This window comes from Mustela nigripes, chromosome 18, assembly GCF_022355385.1.
Source record: "Mustela nigripes isolate SB6536 chromosome 18, MUSNIG.SB6536, whole genome shotgun sequence".
Lineage (NCBI taxonomy): Eukaryota > Metazoa > Chordata > Mammalia > Carnivora > Mustelidae > Mustela > Mustela nigripes.
The window spans coordinates 36,384,043-36,410,399 of record NC_081574.1 but is presented as its reverse complement, the minus strand read 5'-3'; the positions used below and the strand labels follow the sequence as shown (position 1 = coordinate 36,410,399).

The following is a 26,357-nucleotide window of genomic DNA, read 5'->3' as shown; positions in this document are numbered from 1 at the left end:
ACATCACTAATCATGGGGGAATTACAAATTAAAATCACAATGAGATATCACTTTACATCTGTCAGAATGACTGGAATCAAAAGACAAGAAATAACAAATTTTGGCAAGGATGTAGAATAAAAGGAACCCTCATGCACTGCTGATGGGAATGTTAACTGGTATACCCACTGTGAAAAACAGTATGGAGTTTCCTCAAAAAATTAAAAATAGAATTACCTTATGATCCAGTAATTCCGCTACTAGGTATTTACCCAAATAAATTGAAAAAAACTAATTTAAAAAGATGTATGCCACCCTATGTTTATTGCAGCACTATTTACAATGGCCATGATATGGAAAAAAACCCAATTGTCCTCTGATAGGTAAATGGATAAAGAAGATGCTATACTGTAATAGGCAAAAAATAAAGAGAAAGGAATTCAAGCATATCACTATAGAAAGCCATCAAACCACAAGGGAAGAGAGCAGGAGAAAAAAAGAACAGAGAAGAACAAAAACAACCATAAAACAAGTAAAAAAATGTCAGTAAGTACTTACCTAGCAATAATTACTTTACATGTATTAGGACTAAATGCTCCAATCAACCCACAGGGTGATTGAATGAATGGGGAAAAAACCAACCAACCAACCAAACAAACAAACAAAAAAACACCAGGAGATTGATTTCAGACCTAAAGACCATACAGACTGAGAGTGAAGAAATGGAAAACATTTACCATGCAAAATGAAATTAAAAGAAAGCAAGGGTAGCAATACTTATATTGGACAAAATGGACTTTATTTTTTTTTTCCATTTTTAAAATTTCATTTCTTTTCAGTGTTTCAACATTCATTGTTTATGCATCACACCCAGTGCTCCATTCAATACCTGCCCTCCCTAAGACCCACCAACAGGCTTACCCATCCCTCCACCCCCATCCCCTCCAAAACCCTCAGTTTGTTTCTCAGAGTCCATAGTATCTCATGGTTTGTCTCCCCCTCCAGTTTCCCCCAACTCACTTCTCCTTTCCATCTCCCAGTGTCTTCCATGTTATTCCATATGCTCCACAAATAAGTGAAATCATATGATAATTGACTCTCTCTGCTTGACTTATTTCACTAAGCATAATCTCTTCCAGTCCTGTCCATGTGGATACAAAAGTTGGGTATTCATCCTTTCTGATGGAGGCATAATACTCCATTGTATATATCTCCATTCATCCATTGAAGGACATCTTGGTTCTTTCCACAGTTTGGTTACTGTAGCCATTGCTGCTATGATCTTTGGGGTACAGATGGCCCTTCTTTTTACTACATAGTATCTTGGGGTAAATACCCAGTAGTGCAATTGCAGGGTCATAGGGTAGCTCTGTTTTTTTAATTTCTTAAGGAATCTCCACACTGTTCTCCAAAGTGACTGCACCAACTTGAATTCCCACCAACAGTGCAAAATGGACTTTAAAACAAAGACTATAACAAGAGACTAACAAGGACACAACTTTATGAGCGAGAACAATCCAAGAAGAGGGAATAACAATTGTAAATATTTATGTACTCAACATGGGAGCATCTAAATACATAAAGCAACCATTAATAGACATAAAGGAAGAAACTGATGGTAATTCGGTAATATTGGGGGGACTTTTAACACTTGACTTATATCAGCAGATAAATCATATAGACAGAAAATCAAGAAGGAAACATTTGAATGACACATTGGACCAGATGTGCCTAATACATATATCCAAAATATTTCATCTGAAACAGAAGAATCCAGATTCTTTTCAAGTACACATGGAACATTCTACAAATTAGATCGTGTTAGGGTGCAAATCAAGTCTCAATAAAAAAAAGGTTAAAATACTATCATGCATCTTTTTGACCATAATGGTATGAAACTAGAAATCAATCACAAGAAAAAGACGTGGAAAGAACACAAATACATGGAGACATTAAAAAAATTGGTACTAAACAGTGAATGGGCCAAGCAAGAAATCAAAGAGGAAATTAAATATCATATAGAGAAGCAAATGGGAATGCAAACACAAACAGTCCAAAATCATTCGAATGCAGCAAAAGCTGTACTAAGATGAAAGATTAAGACAATACAGGCCTACCTCAGGAAGCAAGAAGAATCTCAAACAACCTAACTTTACAGTCAAAGGAGCTAGGAAAAGCACCAATCAAGTCCAGAGTCAGTAGAAGGAAGGGAATAATAAGGATTAAAACAGAAATAAATGAAACAGAAAATAATAATAATTTAAAAAGCTCAATAGAACAAATCAATGAAACCAGGAGCTTATTCTTTGAAGAAATCATTGAACTTGATAAACTTTTAGACAGAGTCATCAAAAACAGGAGATAGCACAAATAAATAAAATCAGAAATGAAGAAGGAGAAATAACTGACACCACACAAATAAAAAGGATTACAAGGGAATATAATGAAAACCTGTATGAATACATATTGAACAATATGGATAAATTCCTAAAAATCTTTAACTTCCTCGAACTGAATTAGGAATAAAACAAAACAAAACAAACAAACAAACAAAAAACAACTTGGACAGATGAATCACTAACAATGAAACTGAAGCAGTAATAAAAAACTACCAACAAACAAAAGTCAAGGAACACATGGTTTCACAGGTGAATTCTACCAAACATTTAAAGAAGAGTTAATACATATTTTTCCTCAAACTATTCTAAAAAATAGAGGAGGAAAGATAGTTTCCAAATTCATTCTATGAGGCTACCATTACCCTGAAAAGAAAAACGGATAAAGACACTACACAAAAGGAAAAAAAAAGCCAATATTCCTGATGAATAGATGCAAAAATTCTCAACAAAATATTATCAAACCCAATCCAACAATAGTTTAAAAAAAAAGTGGGGGGGGGGGGAGGAGCAAGATGGAGAAGGAGTAGGAGACCAACACTTCCTCTGGTCCCTGGAGTTCAGTTGGATAGTTATCAAACCATTCTGAACTCCTACAAACTCATCAGGAGATTGAAGAAAAGAATAGCAGCAGTTCTGTGAACAGAAAATTGACCACTTTCTGGAAGGTAGGATGTGTGAAGAAGTGATTCTGAGGTGATAAATGAGATGATAGACTGTGGGGATGGGAGGAGGAAGCAGACTCTGTCAGCCATTTTCTGGCAAGTGAGAGAGCAGTGGAGCACAAAATCATAACTTTTAGAAGTCTACCCCAATGAGGGACGTCACTCCAGAGGCTAAGCAGGGGTGGAGCCCTTGCAGGGACAGTGTGGTCTTAGGATTCTTGGGGTCACAGATAGACCAGGGGTGTCTGAGGGTGGCAGAGCTCTCAGGTATTGGAGCAGGGAAGCTATAGACCTGAGCAGTGGGCTCTCAGCTCAGGGTTACCTTAACTGTGATCTGGGGCACACCTGGGCCACTGCTCTTCGAGCAGGGACTCCACAAGTGGCAGATCTGGGGAGATGCCTTCCTTCTTCCTGAAGGAGGAGCAGTGTGGGAGCATGCTACAGGAATCTGCTGGGTTTGGAGATTCCAAATGGGCCTGTGTGCCAGAGATAGAAATGCTTGGTCACAGTCCAGGTGAGCTTGGAGTGTGGCTGGAGACCAGGGAGAAAGGAGGGATTGACTACTTTTCTCTGATGATGCACTGAGAAGTGGGGCCCCAGACTCTGGGCTCCTACGGGGATGGAGATTGGGAAGCCGCCTCTTCATTCTTCTCCTCCAAAGCTGTAAAGAAAGCGTTCAGGGAACAAAAGCTACCAAGAACAAACCTGAGCAGATACTTAGAGTGGCCCCTGACAAGGGCAGGCAATTATGCCTCAGGCAAAAAACATTTGAGAATCACTGAAACAGATTCCTCCCCCAGAAGATCAGCAAGAACATCCAGCCAAGACCAAGTTTACTGATCAATGAGAATTGCAAAACTCCAGCACTAGGGGAATACAGCAAATAGAATTCATGGCTTTCCCCCTATGATTCTTTAGTATTTCAGAGTTAATATTTTAATTTTCTTTTTCTTTCTTAAAAATTTTTTTTCCTCTTTCCCATTTTAATCATCTTATCGATACCTTTTTATAAAATCTTTAAAAATTTTCCTTTTTAGTCATATTCTGTATCTTCATTGTATTTAAACTTTTTTTGTATAAATGTAGGTTTTTCCTTCTTTAAAATTTTGGGATACAGTTTCTTCTAAAACACCAAAATATACTCTAAATCTAGTGTATGGCTTTATTCTAGTCTCCTGCCTGATGGCATTCTTTCCCCTGACTTAAAAAAATTTTTTTTCTTTCTTTTTTTCAACCTTTTCTTATCTTATCAATTCCTTCTTAAAAATCTTTTTTCAGGGGCGCCTGGGTAGCTCAGTATGTTAAGCCTCTGCCTTCGGCTCAGGTAATGATCCCAGGGTCCTGGGATCGAGCCCCGCATCGGGCTCTCTGCCCAGTAGGGAGCCTGCTTCCTCTTCTCTCCCTGCCTGCCTCTATGCCTACTTGTGATCGCTCTCTCTCTCTCTCTCAAATAAATAAATAAAATATTTTTTAAAAAATCTTTTTTCATTTTCATCTTTACATCATATTCCATTCCTTAATCATATTTACCCTTATTTTTATATATATAAGTTTTTCTTTCTTTAGAGTTTTGGGAGGCAGTTTCTTCTAATATAACAAAATACACGCCAAATCTACTGTGTGGCTCTGTTCTGTTCACCAGCCTGATTGTATTTTTTTTTTTCCCTTTCTTCTCCTCCCAGTTATGGGTCTCTTCTGATTCATTAAGTCTGTATTTTTCTGGGGCTGTTGTTACCCTTATAGCATTTTGTTCTCTCATTCATCTATTCTTCTCTGGACAAAATGACAAAAGGGAAAACCTCACCTCAAAAAAAAGAACAAGAGACAGTACTGACTGCCAGGGACCTAATCAATACCAACATTAGTAAGATGTTGGAACTAGAGTTCAGAATGATGATTGTAAAGATACTAGCTGGGCTTGAAAAAAAAGCATAGAAGCTACTAGATAATCCCTCTTTGGAGAAAGAAATGAACTAAAATCTAAGCAAGTCGATATAAAAAAAGGCTATTAATGAGGTACAGTAAAGAAATGGAGGCTCTTACTGCTAGGATAAATGAGGCAGAAGAGAGAATTAGTGATATAGGAGACCAAATGATGGAGAATAAAAAGCTGAGAGAAAGAGAGATAAGCAACTACTAGACCATGAGGGGAGAATTCAAGAGATAAGTAATAGCATAGGACAAAACAATATTAGAATAATTGGGATCCCAGTTAGAATGGCCAAAATTAGCAAGACAGGAAACAACATGTGTTGGAGAGGATGTGGAGAAAGGGGAACCCTCCTACACTGTTGGTGGGAATACAAGTTGGTGCAGCCACTTTGGAAAACAGTGTGGAGATTTCTTAAGAAATTAAAAACAGAGCTTCCCTATGACCCTGCCATTGCACTCCTGGGTATTTACCCCAAAGATACAGATGTAGTGAAAAGAAGGGCCACCTGTACCCCAATGTTTATAGCAGCAATGGCCACATTTGCCAAACTGTGGAAAGAACCAAGATGCCCTTCAACCAGACGAATGGATAAGGAAGATGTGGTCCATATACACTATGGAGTATTATGCCTCCATCAGAAAGGATGAATACCCAACTTTTGTATCCACATGGACGGGACGGGAAGAGATTATGCTGAGTGAAATAAGTCAGCAAATCATCCTATGGTTTTACTTATCTGTGGAGCATAAAAATAACATGGAGGACACAGGGAGATGGAGAGGAGAAGGGAGTTGAGGGAAATTGGAAGGGGAGATGAGCCATGAGATACTGTGGACTCTGAAAAACAGTCTGAGGGTTTTGAAGGGGTGGGGGGGTGGGAGGTTGGGGGAGCCAGGTGGTGGGTATTAGGGAGGGCACATATTGCATGGAGCACTGGGTGTGGTGCAAAAAACAATGAATTCTGTTATGCTGAAAAGGAAAAAAATCATAAAATGGTCAATTAAAAAAAAAAAGAATAATTGGGATCCCAGAAGTAGGAGGAGGGGCAGGAGGCATATTGGAGCAAATTATAACAGAGAATTTCCCTAATTTAGGGACAGAACAAGCATCAAAATCCAGGAGGCACAGAGAACCTCCCTCAAAATCAATAAAAATAGGTAAAACCCCCAACATTTAATAGTAAAACTTACAAGTCTCAGAGACAGAGGAAATCCTGAAAGCAGCTCAGGACACAAAGTCTGTAATGTACAAGGGTAGAAATATTAGACTGGCAGCAGACCTATCCACAGAGACCTGGCAGGCCAGAAAGGACTGGCATGATATATTCAGAGCACTAAATGAGAAAAATATGCAGCCAAGAAAATTATATCCAGATAGGCTGTCATTGAAAGTAGAAGAAGAGATAAAAAAAAGCTTCCAGGACAAAGAAAAACTAAAAGAATTTGCAAACACCAACAGCCCTACAGGAAATATTGAAAGGTGTCCTCTAAGCAAAGAAGAAAGCCTACAAGTAACATAGACCAGAAAGGAACAGACACAATATACAGTAACAGTCACCTTATAGACAATACAATGGCACTAAATTTGTGTCTTTTAACAGTTACCCTGAATGTAAATGGGCTAAATGCCCCAATCGAAAGACACAGGTTATCAGAGTGGATTAAAAAAAATAATACCCATCTATATGCTGTCTGCAAGAGACTAATTTTAGGCCCAAAGACACCTCCAGATTTAAAGTGAGGGGCTGGAAAACCATTTACCATGCTAATGGACATCAAAAGGAAGCTGGGATGGCAATCCTTATATCAGACAAATTACATTTTTAACCAGACTATAATAAAAGATGAGGAAGGACACTATATCATATTTAAAGGGTCTGTCCAACAAGATCTAACAATTTTAAATATCTATGCCCCTAACATGGGAGCAGCCAGTTATGTAAGTAAATTAATAATGAAATCAAAAACACATTGACAATAATACAATGGACAGATCATCCAAGAAAAGATCAACAAGGAAATAAAGGCTTTAAATGACACTGGACCAGATGGACATCACAGATATATTCAGAACATTCCATTCCAGTGCAACAGAATATACATTCTTCTCTAGTGCACATGGAACATTCTCCAGAAGAGATCACATCCTGGGTTACAAATCAAGTCTCAACCAGTACCAAAAGATTGGGATCATTCTCTGCATATTTTCAGACTACAGTGCTTTGAAACTGGAAGTCAATCAAAAGCAGAAGGTTAGAAAGAACTCAAATACATGGAGGCTAAGGATCATCCTGCTAAAGAATGAATGGGTCAACCAGAAAGTTAAAGAAGAATTTTAAAAATTCATGGAAACAACTGAAAATGAAAACATAATTGTTCAAAATCTTTGGGACACAGCGGTCCTGAGAGGAAATTATACAGCAATACAAGACTTTCTGAAGGAATAAGAAAGTTCTCAAATATGCAACATAACACTACACCTACAGGAGTTGGAGAAAGAACAACAAATAAAGCCTAAACCCAGCATTAGAAGAGAAATAATAAAGATCAGAGCTGAAATAAATGAAATAGAAACCAAAAGAATATGAGAATAGATCAACAAAACTGAGAACTGGCTCTTTGAAAGAATCAACAAGATTGATAAACTCCTGACCAGACTTATCAAAAGGAAAAGAGAATGGACCCAAATTGAGAAAATTATGAATGAAAGAGGAGAGATCACAACCAACACCAAAGAAATACATACAATTATAAAAACATATTATAAGCAACTATAGACAAGCAAATTAGACAATCTGGAAAAAGTGGATGCATTCCTAGGGATGTATAAGCTGAAATAGGAAGAAATAGAAAGCATGAATAGACCCATAACCAGTAAGGAAATTGAAGCAGTAATCAAAAATCTCCTGAAAAACAAGAATCCAGGGCCAGATGGTTTCCCAGGGGAATTCTACCAAACACTGAAGAATTAATACTTTTTCTCCTGAAACTGTTCCAAAAACTAGGAATGGAGGGAAAACGTCCAAACTCATTTTTTGAGGCCAGCATACCTTGATTCTAAGACCAGACAAAGACTCCATCAAAAAAGAGAATTACAGACCAATATCCCTGATGAACATGGATGCAAAATTGTAACCAAAATAGTAGCCAACAGGATCAAACAGTACATTAAAAGGACTAGTCACCACGTCCACGTGGGTTTTATTCCTGGGCTGCAAGGTTGATTCAACATCTGTAAATTAATCAATATGATACAATACATTAATAAAAGAAAGAACAAGAACCATGTGATCCTCTAAATAGATACAGAAAAAGCATTTGACAAAGTATAGCATCCTTTCTTGATCAAAACTCTCCACAGTGAAGGGATAGAGAGCACATACCTCAATATCATAATAGCCATCTGTGAAATCCCACAGTGAATATCATTCTCAGTGGGGAGAATTTGAGAGCTTTTCCCCTAAGGTCAGGAACATGGCAGGGATATCCAGTATCACCACTGCTATTCAACATAGGACTAAAAGTCCTAGCCTCAGCAATGAAAAAACAAAAAGAAATAAAAAGAAATAAAAAGGCTTCTGAATCAGCAAAGAAGTCGTCAGATTCTCACTCCATGCAGATGATATGATACTTCATGTGGAAAACCCAAAAGTCTCCACCCCAAGACTGCTAGAACTCATCCAGGAATTCAGTAAAGTGTCAGTATATAAAATCATTGCACAGAAATCAGTTGCATTTCTATATACCAACAATAAGACAGAAGAAAGAGAAATTAAGGAGTTGATCCCAATTACACTTGCACCCAAAATCATAAGATACCTAGGAATAAACCTAACCAAAGAGACAAAACTATAAAGTACTTGTTAAAGAAATTGAAGAAGACACAAAGAAATGGAAAAATAATGAAATTGCTGAAACAGATTTTAAGATAATAATCCCATTCCCAATAGCATCACAAAGAATAAAATACCTAGGAGTAAACTTAATTAAGGGAGTGAATGATCTGTATTCTAAAAACTATAAAACGTGGGTGAAACAAATTGAAAACAACACAAAAAATGGAAAGATACTCTATGCTCAGGGATTCAAAGAACTGATATTGTTAAAATGTCCATATCACCTAAAGCAACCTACAGATTTAATGCGATTTCTATCAAAATACCAACAATATTTTTTCATAGAACTACAAGTAATCCTAAAATAATTTGTATGAAACTATAAAAGACCCTAAATAGCCAGAGCAATATTGAAAAAGAAGAGCAAAAGTGGAGTTACACAATCCCAGATGTCAAGATATACTACAAAGCTATAGTTATGAATCATAAGAGTATGGTACTGGCACAAAAGCAGACATTTAGATCAAATAGATCAATACAACAGGATGGAGTCCAGAAATCAACCCATGTGTTTATGGTCAGTTCATCTACGATAAAGGAGGCAAGAATATGCAATGGGAGAAAGTCTCTTCAACAAATCATGTTGGGAAAACTGGATAGCTACATGCGAAAGAAAGAAACTGGACCACTTCTTATAACATATACAGTAAACTCAAAATGGATTAAAGACCTAAATGTGAGACCTAAAACCATAAACTCCTAGAAGAAGTAATACTTCTTAATAGGCAGTAATTTATTTGACATTGGTCATAGAAACATTCTTCTAGATATATTTTCTCTGGCAAGGGATACAAAAGCAAAATTAAATTATTTGGACTGCACCAAAATAGAAAACTTTTGCACAGCAAGGGAAACCATCAACAGGACAAAAAGACAATCTGCTGAATGGAAGAAGATATTTGCAAATGTTATATTCAATGAGGAGTTAATATCCAAAATATACAATGAAGTTCTACAAGTCAACACCAAAAAACACAAATAATCTGATTAAAAAATGAGTAGAGGTCATGAATCGACAGTTTCCCAAAGAAAACATACAGATTGCAGACAAATGAAAAAATGCTCAAAATCACTAATCCTCCTCAAGTGCAAATTAAAACCACAGTGATGTATCATTTTATGCCCGTCAGAATGGCTGGAATAAAAAAGACCAGAAATAATAAACGTTGGCAAGGATGTGGGAAAAAAGGAACCATCATGCACTATTGGGAATTCAAATTGGCACAAGCCATTGTGGAAAATAGTATGGAGGTTCCTCAAAAATTTTTAAAAATGAGATTATCATATGATGCAGTAATTCCACTACTGGGTATTTATTTACCCCCCCCAAAAATGAAAACACTAATTTGAAAAGTTACATGCACCCCTATTTATTGCAATAGATGAATGGATAAAAAAGATGTGGCATACACACACACACACACAAACACATACACTATATAATAGGTAAAGAGATAAAGAGGATTAGGATTACCTTTATTTTTGTGAGTACTGAGATTATATTGTATAACCAAAACTAATATAACCTTTTATGTTAATTATAGGTAAATAAAAAAGGAAGATGTTGTATGCATGAGTGTGTGTGTGTGTGTGTAATGGAATAGTACTCAGCCACAAAAAGGAATGATATTTTGCCATTTGCAACAACATGAATGGAGCTAATGGGTATCATACTAAGTGAAATAAATCAGAGAAAAACAAATACTATATGATTTCATTTATATGTAGAATGTAAAAAACAAAATAAATTAAAAAACAAAAAGCAGAAACAGACCCTTAATTACCGAGAAGAAATTGGTGGTTGTCAGAGCAGAAGGGGACTGATGAGCAAAATTGGTGAAGAGGAGTAGGAGGTACAAGCTTCTAGGTATGGTATGAGTAAGTCATGCAGATAAAAGGTATAGCATAGGGAAAGAGTCAGTGGTATTGTATTAGTGTTGTATGGTGACAGAAAAAATTTAAAAGCATACATAGAAAAATTGAGATCACCTATGATTCATGATAGGCAATGTTAGCCCTTTGGTATGTTTCTTCCTAGATTTTTTCTATGTCTCTGTGCATATATACGGTACAGATATATATTTGTTCAAAAAATTTGACATCATTTATATTCTTGTTTGAATATGACTTTTTTCTTTATATTATTTCATAGATTAAAAAAATTTCATTAGTATTATTAATATACTTGTTGATAGCAGTTTTAGTAATCTATCATACAGATAAAATATTTATCTCTCTCATTTAGGATACTTAATTTATTTTCTCAATTTCACCATTATAAATAAATAGCAATACATGTTTCTCCTTCCTTAAATCAATTCATAGAAGTAGAATTGTTGGTTTGAGCAATTTTTTCTGTTTTGAATATATATTGCAAAATTTCCATCCTGGAAGCTTTTATCAATTTAGCATAAATTGATAAAACATAGCAACTATGTACCAGAATCTTCATTTTCCTGTATCTTCACCAATATAGGTATGTCTGTTTTGTAAATATTTGTCCACTTTGTGGCAAAGCAGGTATTTTTTCGGTTTAAGAACTATAAGGTAGAATTTGGAGAACTTGTTGTACGTCATTTAGTTATTGCTTTTCTGAAATTCCTGTTCATATCTTATTCCTGTTTTAATATTTGTTAGTGAATTTGTTAAAGTACTGTTTCTTAGGTATTAAACCATTTCATTTTACATATTGCAAATATTTTTCCTGCTTTATGGTTTGCCTCTTGTATGTATTTCAGATTAAAAATACCTATTTTCTAAAAAGATTTTATTTATTTGATAGAGACACAGTGAGAGAGGGAACAGAAGCAGGGGGAGTGGGAGAGGGAGAAGCAGACTTCCTGCTGAGCAGGGAGCCCGACGGTGGGCTGGATCTCCGGACCCTGAGATCATGACCTGAGCTGAAGACAGAGGCTTAACCCACTGAGCCACCCAGGCGACTCATTTCTCCCCACTTCTTTATCCTATCCCTCTGCATTCTAGGAAGTGTCTCTATGTTGACTTCCACACTGATCTGCAGTGTTGATTCTGCTCTTGTACTGATGTGAAAGACCTTCAAAATGAAACCAGGATATTTTTAATGTCCTTTTTTATTAACTCAGGCAGTGCTTCTTTATTGCCGTCAGCTGTGCTCTCTCATCTTTTAGCTTTTACCCTCAGTTCGTATTTTCTTGAATTAAATGAATGAAGTATGTACATTTAAAATGTACTTCCATTTATTATAGGAAATATTTTTACAAGTAATTGCTTTATGTCTTTTCCTTGAGCGTTTTCTGAAGGCTTCTTCCATTACAGAAGTTTTTCCTGGGTGCCACTGATTGTTGGGAGAAGAGAGGTTATGAAAGCCTGCTACTTGTCCCTAGTGTGTGAGGATTGGCCTTTGATCCTTTCATGGTACACCTGAAATTTGGCGGGATCTTCTGATCTGATCCATTTGTAGGACCACTTCAGTAGCTTATGTAGGGGGCCTGGAATCTGGGTCCTTGGACAGTTCCAGCAGAGGACATTTATTTCTTCCTCACTCAGCGTCTTTCTCTTCTGAGCCCAGGTAAATCTTCCACCCCAAGTAAAGGGAGTTTCTGTAACCAGCCTCCCCCCTGTGTTAATAAGGAGAGATGCATCAGTCTGGGAAGGAGTCCCAGTTATCAGAGGGGATCTCCGACACTTGAGGTTTTCTCTTTGTTAACCTTGACTTCCTAGTGAAGTTGTACTCTGGCTTTTCCAGGGCTCAGCCTTGAGGCCCTCAACCTGGGAGTGTTACACGGAGCTGTGCCAGGGTGCCGCCTTCTTCCTGAGAGCTGGAGTCCCCATGTCACATCTGCCCATCATTCTCAGGTAGCTGGGGAGTTAGACCTTTGGTATTTGTTGTCCTTTCTTTAATCGGTTCTTCTTCACCCTAGAATGAGTAGAAACAGCTCAAAATCGGTAGCATGTGAGGATGACTGTTCTGTAATTATCAGTCTGTTTCAGGTTTTCCCTTTTTCTTATAGTCTTTGGCTTATTTTAGCTGGTTTCTGGAAGACGTATAATTAGATACCTAAGATGAAATAAAATGGTGAAGACTTAACTAGGAAATCAGGAATGGATCTTAAAGCTTATTTGAAATAACGCCTCTCCTGCCAGCCTCACAACTGTGACTTGAGGATAAAATGAGATGGTAAATGTCACAGGGGTTTTGTTTGGAGCATTATGCAAATACTAAGTTACTTTGTTATCTTCACATTTTATGAGACCAGAAACCAGTAGCCCTGTTGGAAGCAAATTTGAGTTGTGAATTTTTTAAGGGTATGTGATAATGGAAGATGGTTATTTAGGTGAAGCACAAAGCCATTCTATTTCGATGTGGTCCACCCCCTTCTTTCACACAATACATCTGAAATAGAGGTTTGTCTTGTTCTTTATCCCCCCAAAGAGAAGGCTGGCCTGAATTTCCACTTTAGACGATTTCTTTGAGTGCCAGGAGATTGTTTGAGCCAAAGAAACTAATCTGCAGATAGGTCTGCCCCCTGCACAATGCCCAGCATCAGGGGCAAAGGCTTTAATTAAAATGGAAGACTTGGTAATTTCTGGCCTATCTGGGAAGCTTAAAGTTGATGTGGTTTGAATGAAAGTAATGACTTTTGCTTAAAATGCAAATATTAATGCGAGAGCCAGGGACTGACTTTTGGTGCAAGCGAGAGAGATTGCGATTTCTTTTTCGTGGCTTTTCCCTTGAAGAAATGACCCTTTTCTTCCCCAAAACTCTAATATATACACTTAACATGTAAGGTACTTTTTACTCCTTATATGTCCTTTAGTTGGTAATTTGTCTTTTTAAACTCTTAAAAGAAGTGCATATTTTAGGTATTGACAAATCTTTGAAAAAATCATATGGATTTGTTTTTGTTGTTCATAGTTATTTGGATGACATAAATACATCTCAGAAGTGGTTTTCCTTCCAGTCTGGTTTCTAGACGGCATTTGTCCACTGTGCCCATAATCCTCATTTATATATAGGAAATGGAATGACCACATTGTAAAGAGGACACATGTTTACCGTGGCCTTTGTATGTACCAAAACAAAGTTTTAAAAGTTAAAGTAATATGTATTGCTCTTGGGTTAAGTAGGCTTATCTAGTCACCAAGTATCGCAGTGAAAAAAATGCACTGCATTTTGAATGTTGATAAGACATTAGCAAGGGTAGAGGGAAATGTCGTCGACTGTATCAGTATATGAACTTATGAGTATAAAAGCATTCCAGGTCAGTGTGCTGTTTACTAATTACAATCATTATGAGTAGAAAGTGAATGTACAATGGAATTACATTGTAATTACAATGGCTTGAGCATTGTGAAGTTATTACTTTTATGGTAAGGGAAAATTTGTTATAGAAATAAAGAAAATCGGGGCACCTGGGTGGCTCAATGGGTTAAGCCGCTGCCTTCGGCTCAGGTCATGATCTCAGGGTCCTGGGATCGAGTCCCACATCGGGCTCTCTGCTCGGCAGGGAGCCTGCTTCCTCCTCTCTCTCTCTGCCTGCCTCTCTGCCTAACTGTGATCTCTCTCTGTCAAATAAATAAATAAAATCTTTAAAAAAAAAAAGAAATAAAGAAAATCATCCATACTTTCTCTTCCTGCTTGTTTTTCTTTCTCATTTCCACTTATTGATATACTTACAGATATTTATATAATCTTAATCACAGTATGAGAACAGATTTTGTTGTAGCATTTTCCATTCAGCATGCATTAGCACTTCTTCAACTTCTCACTGAATATACAGCCTCTGGTCCAACATGTAACTGTCTCCCTGATTTGCTGTTCCTAGTTTGTCGTGCTGCAATGAACGTCTTCACTCAAATCTAAGTCTAACTTTTTTGTGGGAAGGTTTCTGTCTGTTTGTTTGTTTCTAGAATCAGTTCGAAGGAGTGAGGTTACCAGGCCAAAGTTCAAGCAATTTCTGGTAGGTAAGGAGTTGAGAGGAGCCTGTTGGAGGAAGATGCTGAGGGCGACTCAGTGTGTCCTGCTTTGAGGAAGAGGTGAGAATGCCAGGAAGGAAGGAGAGGACTTACTGGATGAGCCGCACCCAGGTGTTGAAGACCCCGGGGCTGAGGCAGGCGAGTTTAGGGCACCTGGGAGCCATCGGCTAGCAATCTCTGTATCCTTGTCAACAGACATCGTCTGGGAGTGGCTTTGGGTTTCAGTCAGTCTAACTGGAAGGGAATGACTCCACACTCCCATCACTGAGAAGTGGACTTTCTTCTGGGTTTTTACTTCCTGCCCTAAGTCAGGGTACGCTTGTGTGGCACTGGGTCCAGCCCCAGCAGTCTGGGAAAAGGAACAGGAGGACAGAGGCAATAGGAAAACAGCTCAATGATGAACCAGAATGCCTCCACCATCATTCCAGAATGAGGTGGGATTTTCCAAAGCTCTGTTTTTCTTCACCCATACACAGGGGCAAAGGCAGAACTTGGAGGGCCGTCAGTCCTTCTTCCATCAAAACTGGAGGTTGGGAGAGCTGAAGGAGAAAAATGAACAAGATTGCTAATAAGACTTCGAGTCCAACATCTCTCATCACTGACGGCTTCACGGCAGAGCTTACCATATACTTCTCTTTTCTGCTCATCTAATGGTTTTTTACCAGTTTTGTCCAACTGCAGTTAAATAACCCAGTGAACTCTGCCTTTGCCTGAAAGAGTCTTTTTGAAAGAAATGTAGTATTTTAGCAAAGAGAAGAAATCCAACCATAAAACAGGATGCATTATAAGATTTCCAATTTTTAGAATTTTGCAGTGATTTTGTTCTCTGGGAATCCAGGACTTTGAGCAGATTGATGGTGTTAGGTACTGAGATCCATTCTTCTAGGGTGACAGATGCAACATTGAAAGCCCACTTCAGCCGCATCTGAGCTCATGCTGGTATCACTTTGTCTTTTCACTAAGTATTGGTCTGTTGTGCTTTTCCCCAGCCCATCCTCTGGGACCATATCCAGAATCTTGCAGGTTTTTAAATGTTCTTTTTTTCTTAACTTTCCCACTGCCCCTTCCTCCCAAAAAACAAAAAACAAAACAAAACTAGAAAGTGTATATCGATTTTAGTAATTGACATAATTCTATGCAAAAGAAACCGTCACTAGTCTGCACTGCATCATTCTCAAAAGCAAGCAGAAGCTGAACAGTGCTGTTGAAATGATCTGGCACAAGTCCACATAGGTCTCTATTTCTCATCCTACCAATCTCGTGGGCAAACGAGACTCCAGGTAACCCTTGATTACAACTTTCAATGCAACCTAGAAATAACTACAAATATATTTCAAAATCACACTTCAGTACTTTTATGCATCTGTAATATCTTTCATTCCATTAGCACTTTTAAACCCATTTAAAGACCTTGAAAGTGTTCAATGACTATTTATTATTATTATTTTTTTACTTTTTAAAAATTTTTTCCTTTTTTTAAAAAAAAAAATTCTTTTCAGTGTTCCATAATTCATTGTTCATGCACCACACCCATGCTCCTTGCAGTCGTGCCCTCCTTAATACCCATCACCAGGCTCACCCATCCCCCCACTCCGCACCCCTCCAAAGCCCTTAGCTTGTTTCTCAGAGTCCACAGTCTTTCATGGTTTGTCTCCTCCTCTAATTTCCCTCAACTCAGTTCTCCTCTCCATCTCCCCATGTCCTCCGTGTTATTTTTATGCTCCACAAATAAACGAAACTATATGATAACTGACTCTCTCTGCTTGACTTATTTCACTCAGCATAATCTCTTCCAGTCCCGTCCATGTTGATACAAAAGTTGGGTATTGATCCTTTCTGATGGAGACATAATACTCCATTGTATACATGGACCACATCTTCTTTATCCATTCATCCACTGAAGGCATCCTGGTTCTTTCCACAATTTGGCGACTGTGGCCATTGCTGCTATGAACATTGGGGTACAGATGGCCCTTCTTTTCACTACATCAGTATCTTTGGGGTGAATACCCAGAAGTGCAATTGCAGGGTCATAGTGAAGCTCTGTTTTTAATTTCTTAAGAAATCTCCACACTGTTTTCCAAAGTGGCTGCACCAACTTGCATTCCCACCAACAGTGTAAGAGGGTTCCCCTTTCTCCACATCCTCTCCAACACCTACTTGTTTACTGTCTTGTTAATTTTGGCCATTCGCACTGGTGTAAGGTGGTATCTCAATGTGGTTTTGATTTGAATCTTCCTGATGGCTAGTGATGATGAATATTTTTTCATGTGTCTGTTAGAACCATGTTTTTTAGAAGCACAATAAAGGAATGAAAAAAATGATAAAGAAGGAAAACCAGGCTGAGGGGTTTACATCATATCCTGTCCTGTAAACAAGCTGCAGTTTGCTGTGCGTTCTCTGAAACGTTCTCTGCTCTGCCTGCTTGTTTTGCCTTTGTGGCTAATCTGTGAAGGCAAGCCATCATGCATGAGATTGGCTGGTCCCCGGCTGTAAGTAAAGACAAAATTGAACCAAGGCCTGGAGAAGGAGGAATTCAGTCCTGAACAAAGGGAGGGGTTCGGGGATCAGAATTAGGTAGCGATGGATTCAAGGAGAATTCACATCCTAGCACTGTAGATTTGGAGTTCGGGATTGGTGCCTGTGCTGGTGAGACAGGTTAAGCATAATGTGGATTGCAGGTTTTCACACGCACTGCCTCATTTGATTCTCAGCAAAACCCTAATAAATATTATGTTCATTTTGTACGCAGAGAAAATGAGACTCATTTTAGCTATAAACAAATCAGACTGACTTGCTGAATATCACCCAGCCAGAGAGCCGCAGAGCTGTGCCTGGCTTCCGAACGTGGGACTATTTGTGTTCTTGTCACTCGGCCATCCTCAGGTAGCCGCTTGGAAATTAGACCTGTAGTGTCCTTTCTTTTTTTTCTTTTTTTAATTTAATTTTATTTTTCTCAGTGTTCCAAGACTCATTGTTTATGCACCACACCCAGTGCTCCATGCAATCCGTGCCCTCCTTAATACCCAGGACCAGGCTCACCCTGGTCTCTCATAGTTCTTTAAAGGGGAGGGAAGTTCAGGAGGGCTCTCAGTGGAGCAAAGGAGTGGAGGGAAGATGGAACTAGGATGCGATCAGTTTCTCCATGCTGGGCCTGGACACGTCAGTACGGGTAGAAACCCAGAGTCCTGCTAACCCTGTGGCTGATGGGGCTTTATGGTTGAACTGCTCTGCCTGCCTGCACGCAGTTTGGGCTCTGATCAGTCCTCACACTTGCATTTGATACCCTTTTTTGCCCATGATGTCTGATCTGGAAAATCTTTTTTAATAGCTTATTAATGAGGCTCCAAAATGGGAGAGCCAGACAAAGAGACTTCTGTTGGAGATGCTATGCTTGCCGACTCCCAGGGGGCATTGTCTGTCCCCAGCTCCTCAGGGCAGGGCAGAGGGAGTTCGAGACAAGGCCGGGGATCTGGCCTTCCATCCTTGTACTATTCTCTCTCTGACCTGTTCTTATTTTGAGGATAATTAAATATATGATTCACTCCAGGCTTAAACATCCTAGTGCTTTTAGCTTTCTTCTTTCACTGTCTTTTCTAATTCTGAAATTATGTTGGCTTTGTAACTTTGGGCAAGTCGCTTAACCTATCTGAATCTTCACCCTGCATAATTCTCAGGAGCATGTGGAAGTGTTTTTAATGAAACTTTACTACTTTGTATATATAGTCACTGGCTATGTGTCTGAGGATTTAAAATGCCTTCTCTTTCATAGTATCTGCTTCTGCTTTTCCTTCCCAGAGTCGAAAACATGCAAGCAAAGTCCGACTGTATTACATGCTTCACCCCAGGGATGGTGGGTGTCCAGCCAAGAGGCTCCGGTCAGAAAATGTGAGTATCTGGCACCCTCTGATATCCTCAGATGATCTGTTCAGTTTGCTGAGAACTCTGTAGGTCTAGGAAGTAAAGTCGCGTCTACCTTAGCAGGAGAGCTAAGGGAGCAGAAATAGTTCTCATTAAATACAAGAGAAAATATTACATATTAGCAAGGCTTTTTCCTTTTCTCTGCCCAAATGTTCTAGTATGGTGTTGGGAGACTTTGCGATGATTCTGTGCCAGAGCAGAGTGGAGAAAAACTGTTCAGAAGGGACAGGGAGCAGCCGGGGGAGGGGAGGCAGAAGCCATCAAAAGAAAAAGAGAAAGAAAGATTGCTTTAGGAGAAATCCTGTCAGAAATGTGAGATACTTTGCTGTTTACATATTTTATTTTTCCTTTGGTGTATAAAACTGAATGCCAGTTTATTCATTTATAATAAAGACTGTGCATATCTTACAAATAACAATATTCAGGGTTTTTGATCAGTGCCCCTCTCCCCGAGGGAACATTCACTTGGGAAGAAAATGACAATGAGGAAGTTGCTTTGAGGATGTAAAGTTAGGATGAAGGGTTTACTTCAGCCAGGCCAAGGCAGGGACTGATAAAATAAATATTCCTTCCTCTCAGCAGGGGTTTCTTTTCGTAAAGAGTGGAATATTCATATCCATCCATTGCAGAGGTCCTCTGTGATAAACACTGCAGATTAAACAGAAATCACTTGTCCTTTGAGTTCTCAGGAGGCTGCAGGCATGGAATTCATACCCTACGCTCTCGCTTGTGCTTGTGTTCCCTTTCTCCTTCTGCTGCCAGATAGATACCGGTCTTCTTTTCTTATTAAAAATTAGTATATGATCACTGAAGGAACTTGACAAGAAATGAGCTTGTGTATTCTTCACAGGAGAAAAAGAGAGAACAAGAGGACTCCTTATGACCACAGGTAGTGAGCATCAGGGCTGGTGTAATGAATTCCAAGCACATATCTTAAATCACGAAACGAGCTGTTCATACCCAGACTAATCTGGAACACTGTGAAGTTGTCTTGACTGCTTTGGTGAGGCAGCATTTAGAGCTTATTAGAGGCGAAAGATGTCATGAAAACTTTTTAAACTGCTAAGAAATGGGACAGAGACTAGTTCTTGTCAGCTCTTAGCCTTATGACCTTAGGCAAATAATTGATCTCTTGGAACCTGTGTCCTCAATGAGGCTATCATAATCACACTTTCCTTACTGGATTTTGTGAGGTGCACACTTACATGTCAAATACTGAGGAAAAAAAAGATGAATAAGGCACACACTTGCCTTAAAGAAACTCAGAGTTGAGTGAGGGACATAAACATTGTATAAAAAAATTGCTATAATTCCACAATGTAGGTGTTTATTTAACGTTCTGCACAAAGCTCCATGGAGACAAAAGGCAAGTTGATCCATGCCAGGACGAGTCACTCAGGGGTATTTCTGAGAATTGATATTTGAGCTAAGGGTCTTTGGGCTTGAATGGATTCCAGTTGGCGGAATTGGGAGCGAGGGAGCAGACGGGTGCATTCTTGGGTACATTCCGATCAAAAGAACTTACTAACCCCCTGCAAAGTTGGCCTGAGCCAGCTTTCATGTAATTTCAGAATCCTGTAGCTATAGCAGAGCCCTGCTTTCCATCAGGATCTATTAGCAGAGAGAACAGAATTAGTTTCTTTTCCCTGAAGTCATCCAGTGATGATGCTCGTGTCCCTTCATTCAGTAGCCATTTCGTGTGGGGTTCATAGACAGTTGACAATTAGCTCTTTGAACACGGATCATTTTCTATCTACTCTGTACTTATTTATGTCAGAGCTCCTAGGGAGGGCTTGACTGGACAGACAGATAGGGGGCACTGGGACTCACACTGGTGTTACTTGGGGACATGGATCTGGTCAGATCCATGATTTACTCCACTCAGGTTCTGGTTCTGCAAGTAGCGTTGGGGACAGTTTATGGAGGGGAAGATGTTTGGATTTTCAAAGCAAAAAGTATATGCAAAGATCCTTTACCAATGAACCCTTTGAAAACTTTTGCTTCTGGTGTATCCTGGAATCTGTGTTATCTTTGAAAACTTGAATCTACCAATGACTTATTTCTTAAATCATTTCTATAGCTTTTCATAGTCATAACATAAGGATAAATCAGTAAGCAAGAAAAGAGGCATAGTGAACTTAGTTAAAAAAAAATTTTTTTTAAAGATTTTGTTTATTTATTGAGAGAAGGACATGGAGTAAAGCAGACTCTGTGTTAAATCCAGAGCCTGACACGGGGTTTGATGTCATGACCCTGAGATCATGACCTGAGCTGAAGTCAAGAGTTGGACACTTGACTGACTGAGCCACCCAGGTGCCCCCATAATGAACTTATTTTTGAAAGAGATATTTGATGCTTTTATTAGGTTGTGTATACATTTCATAGGTGAATATGTCATTTGCCTTAGGCATTTTGACATACCAGATACAGCATGGAAGCCACTCCAGTCCCTCACTATGGCTGTGAAAGTTAATACTGGTAATTATTTGGCCAACTTTCTTTTTTATAGACTTACACCCAAGGATTGGAAGACAATATAAAAATAGACAATGGCCAGCCATATATAAAGAGAGAAAGAGAACTTTTATACACTTAAAACTAAAGTAACATTGGGTTTCAACTATAACTAAGAAAAAAAGTTAAAAATAAATAAGTAAAATTAGAACTTTGACCCACAACCTATAGCAACCAGCCTTGGAAATCAACCAACCAATGTATAGTAACCAGCCCAGGAAGCCTGCCTGAGTTAAACCTAGAGGAAGTCAGACCACTATCTCTAGTAACAATCCAGGAAGCCAAACAATAACCCCTGAAACAATAGGCCCCAAATAGTCTGGACTTGATGAATACCTGATAGCTTTCCTAACTTTTGTCCCTGCTTCCACCTGGGAACCAATCAGAGAAAGCCAAATAGGCACCCCAAAGCACCACCTTATCACATAAGGATACACGCTTGTAGTTTGCCTATTTATAGCTTTCACACACGAACAGCCTCCAATCAGGGCATACCTGAGGCTGCCCCTTTATACTGTTACATACCTTCTCACCTGTCTTGCCTATAAATCTTCTCCAAAAGCACGTGATCGAGGCTAACATCCTGGCTATGGGAAGCTCTGAATAAATAGCCTTTCTTTTTTCTCATTCAGTTGGTCTTTATTTTCACAGGGTTGCAAAATGGAGATAAAAAGGACATCTAATGTACAGTTTTCTCATAAGGCACAAATTAGATAGCTCCTTTATTGGGGACTTCGTTTTCAAAGGTCCTTCTCCCAGGAGTTGTCATCACTGCTCCTCTCTCCACCACTACCCTGTGTTCTTAGAAGAATGTAACCCTCCGTTCACATGTCTCTCCATTCTTGCCCATCCTTCCCTCTTCTCTGTTTCCAGGGGCTATGATGGGTTTGTATCCCAGTCTTACCTTACTGAGAACAGTTTCATGGCTGCCCTGATTACCCCAAAATCGAGTGACTTCTGAAAACAGAAAACTTGTTGCTGAGTTTCTGCGCCCTGACTATGCATGAACCCGGGGCCCACAGTGATTCCTAAAACTGATAGGGCTGATAAGTAAGGGCAGCTGTCCCTACCTTCCCACTTCTTAGCCTTCTGGGAACACAGAGCAACTCCAAATTTACAACCAGATGAACAGAAGTGCCTATTACTATTTCCAAGGTCTATTGTCATTTCTACTCCAGGTGATTTGACTTTCTTACTATTTTTCAAAAACAAAGTTCATTTCTGCCTCCTCTCCTGACACTCCCAGCTTTTTAAATTCCTCCCTTAATATGCTTTACTGTTTAGAATCCTCATCTGGATATTCTATGGTTTGTTTTTTTCTTTGTTTTCATTTTTTTTTTTTTTTTAATTTTTTCCCCTGAAACTTTAGAGTGAGTCATTTTCCTCCTGAGGCCACAGAGTAAAATTAAATGTGAAATAAATTGTTATAGTTGATTGCCTTAGAGAAATTTTCTGTAATCTTATGAGCATTAGAGCCAAAAAGGACTTTAAAGAACATCTAGTTCATTGAAAGTCTCAGGTTTTCAAGTTACTTTTTAGTATCTTCTCACCTGCTTTGGGGAAAAAAGAAATGTCTACTTATGGAACAACATTTTTAAGTAAAATGATGATTTAGTTTTGTTTTTATTCTGTAAGGGTAAGTAACTGCTAGCAAAAATCACCAGTCGGTAGTAAGTAAATAGTGTTTTGACATGAAGTTAATAGAATTCCTTCTAAATGGAGAAACTTGACATTTGGTTAGTGTGTTCAAGCTTATCACTTTTAAATACTTGTATGATTACCTATAGGTCTGGAACATTCCGCAGAGCTGGAGAACCTCCAGGATCACTTTTATGGGTCCCTAAAATCCTGGGTTTCCCCATCTTATGCCAAAAGTGAAAATAAGTCCCTAAGCAGTACCATGATTTGCCCAAACTGGTCAGGCTGAGATTGACACGCTCCTTGCTTCCCTTAAGTTCTATTCCTATGCTTCTCTCCCATATCTTGAAATTATATCTTATTTAGGTGTTGAAGCCATTGCTGGGTTCATAGCCAGAGAGCAGTGCTGTTCTGGGGCAAAGTAATAATAGCTGGTGGTTAGCGCGCACTTCCCACTTCCATTCTCAATGCTTTACATACATTAACACATTTAATCCTCACTGCTGTGTAGGGTGGGAACTATCATTATCCCCACTTTACAGAAAAGCAAAATGAAAGAGAGAAATTAAGTCCCCCGACTCTGGTGTTGTTGGTTACAATACCGGTAAGTAAGTAGCAGAGACAAGGCTGGGGAAATACAAAAGAAAACCAAAGAAAACTCCTCTGGTACTGCAAACATGCTCCCCATGTCACTTCCAGAGATAGGTAGCAAGCAGCTAATAAGTGCGAGGCATGTAGAGAGAAAGGACACAGATCCTTCCCCAACAGGGATCAGGATCTGTTTGGGGGGCAGTGTCCAGTGTGCAGTCATGTCTTCTAATACAGTGTGATAGTTGCACAGGTGTGACCACAGACATTTCCTGGGGCAACATCTGGCATATTTGCACGGGTCCCCAACCTCTTCTGGTAGAATGGGGCTGGACAGAATTGCCTGGAGAAAGTAGACCGAACTGATTCTTGAGGGACACGTGGGGGCGAGTCCAGTGAATAAGGGCAGCAAAGGGCTCTTTTTTTTTTTTAAGATTTTATTTATTTATTTGAGAGAGAGTGAGAGAGCACAAGCAGGGAGAGAGACAGAAGGAGAGGGAGAAGCATGTCCCCTCTGAGCAGGAGTCCCACACAGGACTCAATCCCAGGACCCTGAGATCATGACCTGAGCTGAAGGCAGATACTTACTAACCCACTGAGCCACCCAGGCACCCCGCAAAAGGTTCTTCTGAGTGTGGAGTCAACGTGAGTAATGTCTTCAGGGAAACCAAATTCGAAGGTATTTCTAGAGCGTAAATGCCAGTGGGCGGCTGTGTCAGATTCCCAGGATTGCTGTAACAAAGTCGCACAGACTGGGTGGCTAAAAACAACAGAAATTTATTTTCTCACAGTTCTAGAGGCTACAAGTCTGAATCACGGTGTAGGCAGGGCCTCCCTCTGGAGGCTCTGATTGAAAATCGGTTCCATGCTTCTCTCCTCGCTGCTGGTGGCTGCTGGCAGTGCTTGGCGTTCCTTGGCTCATAGCTGCATCACGCCAATCTGCTTCTGTCTTCACCCGGTCTCTTCCTTGTGTGGGTCTCTGTGTGTTCTCTCCTCTTCCTGTAAGGACGGCTGTCACCGGATTTAGAGCCCACTGTAACAATCCAGTATGATCTCATTGTAATTAATTTATCTGCAGAGACCCTATTTTCCAGTGTCACCTGTTCAAGGTGGACGTGAATGTGGGGTGGGAGGAGCACAGAAGTGTGGGATGGTGGTGAGAGGTTCAGACGTCTATTATGCATAATATTAGCATTTACTTTGTCAAAATGTGGTTTTCTCCAGCGGTCTGCAGCTCAGTTCACGAGCACTTCTCAAAGAGAGGTGCATTTACCAATGAGAGCTGTGTGCTTTAACTTCCAGCTGTGCATTGAGAGCTAGAAGTGGGGATTTTGTCCCTGGCTCGGCTGCATATATTAGTTTTATAACTTTGTTTTGGACTTTCTGAACCTTAATTGCCGTGGTTGTAATCAGGGCCTCTGAACGCTGCCCGGCCTACCTCTCAGAGTCGTTAAGGGGCTCAAATAAAACCTTCCTCTTCATGCAGCTGCAAGATAAACGGTAAAGTGTGTGTGGACTGTTCTTTCATTGGGTTTTTCATTTCTGTCTGTTGGTTGCCATCTTTCGTCGCCACCGTGCAATACACAACTCTGCAGTCCAGTAGGGGCAGGCCAGCTATTTTCCTGTAGGACACCTGAAGGGCAGTTAGGACATCAGTACGAGTGAGGTCATGTGGATTTATAAAACAAGGGTCAGAAATAACTGCTTGTCAGCCTCAGACCACTGCCTATTCTGGTGAGGTCCACAAACCAAGAAAGGTTTCTACAGCCTTACGTAAGCCCATGGGTTGGGGGAGTGGGGAGGAATTAAAAGACTATATTTTTTCCTTCCCTATCCCCCAAGCCCCCCACTCTGCCTCTCAAATTCCTCATATCAGGGAGATCATAATTGTCTTAAAAAATGAAATAAGATGGATTCAGGAGTGAGACAAACCATAAGAGACTCTTAATCTCACGAAACAAACTGAGGGTTGCTGGGGGGAGGCAGGTTGTGGAGAGGGTGGCCGGGTGATGGACATTGGGGAAGGTATGTGCTGTGTATGGTGAGTGCTGTGAATTGTGTAAACCTGGCGATTCACAGACCTGTACCCCTGGGGCAAATAATACATTATATGTTAATAAAAATAATTTTAAAAAAATAAAATAAGAGTATATTGCCATGTGAAAAGTACATGAACTTCACAACGCAGAGTACTAACCACTATACGATCATGGCCAGTACATGAACTTCAAATTTTCATGTCCACAGATCAAGTCTTTTTGGAATGCAGCCATGTTCAATGTTAACAGCTCTATTCACAGGGCAGCAGCCGAGCTGGGTTGCTGCAATAGACTTGATGTCCCACAAGCCTAAAATGTTACCCCTCTGGCCCTTTGCAGAACATGCCTTGCTGTCCCCTGTGCAAGCTGGGTAGTTTTGGTGAAGAAAGAGGGGCTCTGTCCCTCCTCTCGTCGGGTGTCTCTCCACTCGCAGGAAGGATCCCTTTACATCATTCCAGTCTCTCAAAGCTGCCTTGTCCTTGTTCCTTTAGAGCTTTAGTTGCCTCGTGGCCAGTTGACGGTTTTGGCCAGGAGGAAGTACCATTCCAAACCTCTGAGCGAGAATAGACACGTGGTGTTTTGCTTAGGTTCTCTTAATGCAGATAGCTTGACGTGTCGGAACGAGTCCTGTTAAGACGAATTTGTTTGAAGCCGGCAGCACTGTGGAAGCAATGAGGAGAGTCGGTTTCTCATGCCATCCACACAGCAAGGCCAGCTCAGGGAAAACCAGAACTCCTGGTTTTTTGAGATCATCCTGATTCAGAATACACGTTCTTGTCCCTATAAATCAAGGGTATGTCCTGCAAGGTCCAATATTTCCTCTCTAAAGTGTAC

The 26,357-nt window shown here is 39.7% G+C and overlaps 1 protein-coding gene across 1 annotated transcript in view; it reads left to right on the top strand.

Annotated features, from left to right (window-relative positions):
- The window catches only part of ZMAT4 (zinc finger matrin-type 4), a 368,171-nt gene that overhangs the window by 117,321 nt on the left and 224,493 nt on the right, over positions 1-26,357 (top strand). Inside the window, exon 3 of the mRNA XM_059384518.1 lies at positions 18,622-18,711. Within this exon, the coding sequence (XP_059240501.1) occupies positions 18,622-18,711 (90 nt within the window). The remainder of the gene's footprint in view (positions 1-18,621; positions 18,712-26,357) is intronic.